General features: G+C 29.2%; 1 protein-coding gene across 1 annotated transcript; it reads right to left on the bottom strand.

Annotated features, from left to right (window-relative positions):
* Positions 1–506: 506 nt before the first annotated feature.
* On the bottom strand, positions 507–2,205 carry LOC111615451. Its single transcript, XM_023356863.1, has 3 exons — positions 1,938–2,205; positions 1,082–1,811; positions 507–886 (listed from the first exon to the last, which is right to left on the bottom strand). Exons 1-3 carry the CDS (start codon positions 1,998–2,000, stop codon positions 507–509), a joined length of 1,173 nt encoding a protein of 390 aa, XP_023212631.1. The 5' UTR covers positions 2,001–2,205.
* Between the last annotated feature and the right edge of the window lie 948 nt (positions 2,206–3,153).

The following is a 3,153-nucleotide window of genomic DNA, read 5'->3' as shown; positions in this document are numbered from 1 at the left end:
TAAAATTGTATCATAAAATGTAAAATTTGAAGTATACAAATTTAGATATGTATAAAATAATGAAATGGATGTCTGTAAAGTGATCAATCTATTACATGCAATTTTAGGAAGGAATATCTTCAAAAGAGAAGAGAAATACAGAGGAAGATGAAGATTGGTTTATTTGGTTATGGCTAGGTGATCTGCCGAGGGGATGCCTCTCAAGAGGACTTTCTATGAAGACTGGACCCCATTTAGGTGTTACTAATGTTAAAAAATCTAGAAAACTCCACATGAAATAAATAATAAAAAACAATGGGATCGGTGTAGACAAATATTAAAATTAATAAATTCTAAAAATTTTTCGGTTTAAAAAAATTTCTAAGAACCACAAGTGACGTTCACTCTTTAATTCCGACTTCGATAGAGTTTAAAAAAACAGAGAAAACCAGAGAATTATTTTCACTATTTCTTACTTTATTATGTTATCCATATATATTTCGCTATTTTAGCCTCTTCAGTGGATATTACACTGTCAAGTTGCCAGTACTATTATAGTTTATCAAGTTATCCCAGCATGCATCGACATATGCTCCGGTATTTAAATTTATACAATTTGCATGTTCTTTAATACAGTAATGTTCTATGATGCGTCTTTTTACAAAATTTTTTTCTTTATACAAAATTTTAATATTACTACGATCAATAAGACAATTTTTAATACTGCAGTGTTGTTGCCACGGGGATTCAGTTCTGTTCAATCGAATTGCCGCCTCATGCTCCTTTAGCCTCACTTCCAGTTTTCTTCCTGTTTCTCCAACGTAGCTTTTCCGTTCTGTGCACGTACACATCAATTCATATACGACTTCTGCAACTTCTAAAGGATTCTTCGATTGTTTTTCATTTGCTTTATTAATCAGACAAATACTGTTATTTAATTTATTTTTTTGTTCACCTACTAAATTGACTGAGAACAATTCTTTAATATAAGTTTTATATTTTTCATAAAATTTGAAAATATATGGAATTTTAATATATAAGTTTTCTATTTTATTATTTTTAACATTATATCTATTATTTAAATACGAATTGTACCACTTACGTATAAGCTGTTGTGGATAGTCATTCAATAAATATTTTTTAAAAAGATTCTTAGTTTCAATTTCAATATATTTTTTTAAAGTTGTTCTATTAAATATTTTCTTTAATTCCATCAAAAAAACATTTCTTTTTATTCCTATAGAAGAATATGACTTGTAATTAATCACCTTATTATTATTACATATTTTTTCGTATTTTCGGAACAGCAATGTTTCATTTTTTCTTGTGATTATTACATCTAAATAATTAATTTCATAATTTTTTTCTTCTTCATAAGTAAATTTAATGTTCTTATTTAAACTATTTGCATAATCCTTGATATTTTCAGCTGTAACGTTATTTGAGTCGTACAAAACTAATATGTCATCCACATATCTAGTATAAAAAACAATACCTTGGTACTGGAAGATTTTTTCATCTATTGATGCCATACAAATATCGGCAAGCTTTGGGCCAATTACTGATCCCATTGCGATCCCGTCTCTTTGGCGATAATATTCTGTAGATATTTTAAAGTAATTATTTTTAAAAGTAAACTGAATAAATTCTAAGATATAACAAGGTAAATCATATTTACTTAAACTTTCCATAATAAAATTCCAATTTATTGAAGGATACATAGATTTTACATCCAGACTTAAAAATCTATAAGAGTCTTTACTTTGACCTTGCATTAATCTTGAGATCAATTGATCTGCATTTTTTATAGTATATTTAGAGTCGGGGATACACTGCAAATAATTTTTTATATAATATTCTAAATTATACAATACTGAATATTTAAAATCTACTAAAGGTCTAAAAATCTGTCCAATCTTGTGGGTTTTAAGTCGAATATTAAGTTGTGGAATACGTACATTATTAAAATTGACGATCTTCTTAAATTCATTGCTTGTAAACTCTTTTCTATATATTTTCATTAATTTAATTAGTTTCTTTTTAATATCTTCTGTTGGATCACTAGGTAAAACTTCATATTCATCTGTAGTTACTATTTGTCTTTTCTTTTGTTGTAAATCTGAATTTTTAATAATGATAAGTGCATAAGATTTATCTGCTTTTATAATAGAAATTTGTTTATCTTTAAAAAACTTAATTAATCTACTTATTTTTTTATTTGTTTGAATTGCTTTTTTATCTAATATATAATTTTTATACACACCTTTTCCTTTATATATTTGAAGATCTTTACTTAAATATTAAACTGATTTTTGTCTTCCTGTTTTCCCGGTTTCCACATGGCCAGCCAGTTGGTCAGGTGCAAACCTGCAACCCGAATGGAATGACTAAGTGGATAAAACCGTGAGTTTTATCCACTGGTCACTAATGGGCTATAAGAGATGAACAAATGTTATTTCATCCCACAGTCAATCCAAAATATCCAGAAGTCAGTGGAATTAGCCCGAATCACTGAACCATCATCGACAATCGGAGAATCCAGAAAGAAGTGAATTTCTGCCCGATTCTTAGGAGAATCCCCGACATCCGGAAGATTCAGAAGATTTGTTAAGTGTACCTCCGAGGACTTCCTTTAGAATCCTCGGAGATACACTTAACAAATCGAATGGGTCAAGCTAAAGCTCTTTGGGTATTCATTAACAGTTTGATTGTTCAATCGAAAATGTTAATCTACATTTTCAGTCTGATATTCAGATTGAGATTGTTTCAAATAGAACTACGATGAGATCGAGACCCAAATGTGGACTGAGGACATAGAGTTCGATCAAAATAAACTTCACCCATAACATTTCATTGGAGAAGCACCTACAAAATTACAGAAACTGATAAAGAAGGCAAAGAAATTCTCTTGTTGCTTTGGTAGTTGAAAGAAGTCAAAAATGTATCCAGGCATGAACGATGATAGCAAATTTAGTAAATTACAACTATTATTTGGCATCTTGCAATAAAAATACTTTTATTCATTAATATGGGACAAATAAACTTACTTACAACAAGGGTTACCATAATTTTGGCACGACAATCCCAGATGTGGGGGAGCAAAATTTTGTTTGCCTACTTTCAAGCTGAATAACTCACTTGACTTTTTTCGAAAATTTCTGACATTTTGCACGG

This window comes from Centruroides sculpturatus, unplaced genomic scaffold (assembly GCF_000671375.1).
Source record: "Centruroides sculpturatus isolate CEXI.00-Female unplaced genomic scaffold, Cexi_2.0 scaffold2520, whole genome shotgun sequence".
Classification (NCBI taxonomy): Eukaryota; Metazoa; Arthropoda; class Arachnida; order Scorpiones; family Buthidae; genus Centruroides; species Centruroides sculpturatus.
The sequence above is the reverse complement of the archived record's forward strand: the minus strand, read 5'-3'. Positions and strand labels throughout refer to the sequence as shown.

Bases quoted from the DNA above. Each gene is read 5' to 3' on its own strand.
- LOC111615451 (XM_023356863.1), bottom strand. From the start codon at position 2,000: ATGAAAATATATAGAAAAGAGTTTACAAGCAATGAATTTAAGAAGATC. The intron at 1,812-1,937 runs GTACGTATTCCA...AATTATTTGCAG, and splicing joins AGATCGTCAATTTTAATAAT to TGTATCCCCGACTCTAAATA. The intron at 887-1,081 runs GTAAGTGGTACA...TGATTAATAAAG, and splicing joins CTATCCACAACAGCTTATAC to CAAATGAAAAACAATCGAAG.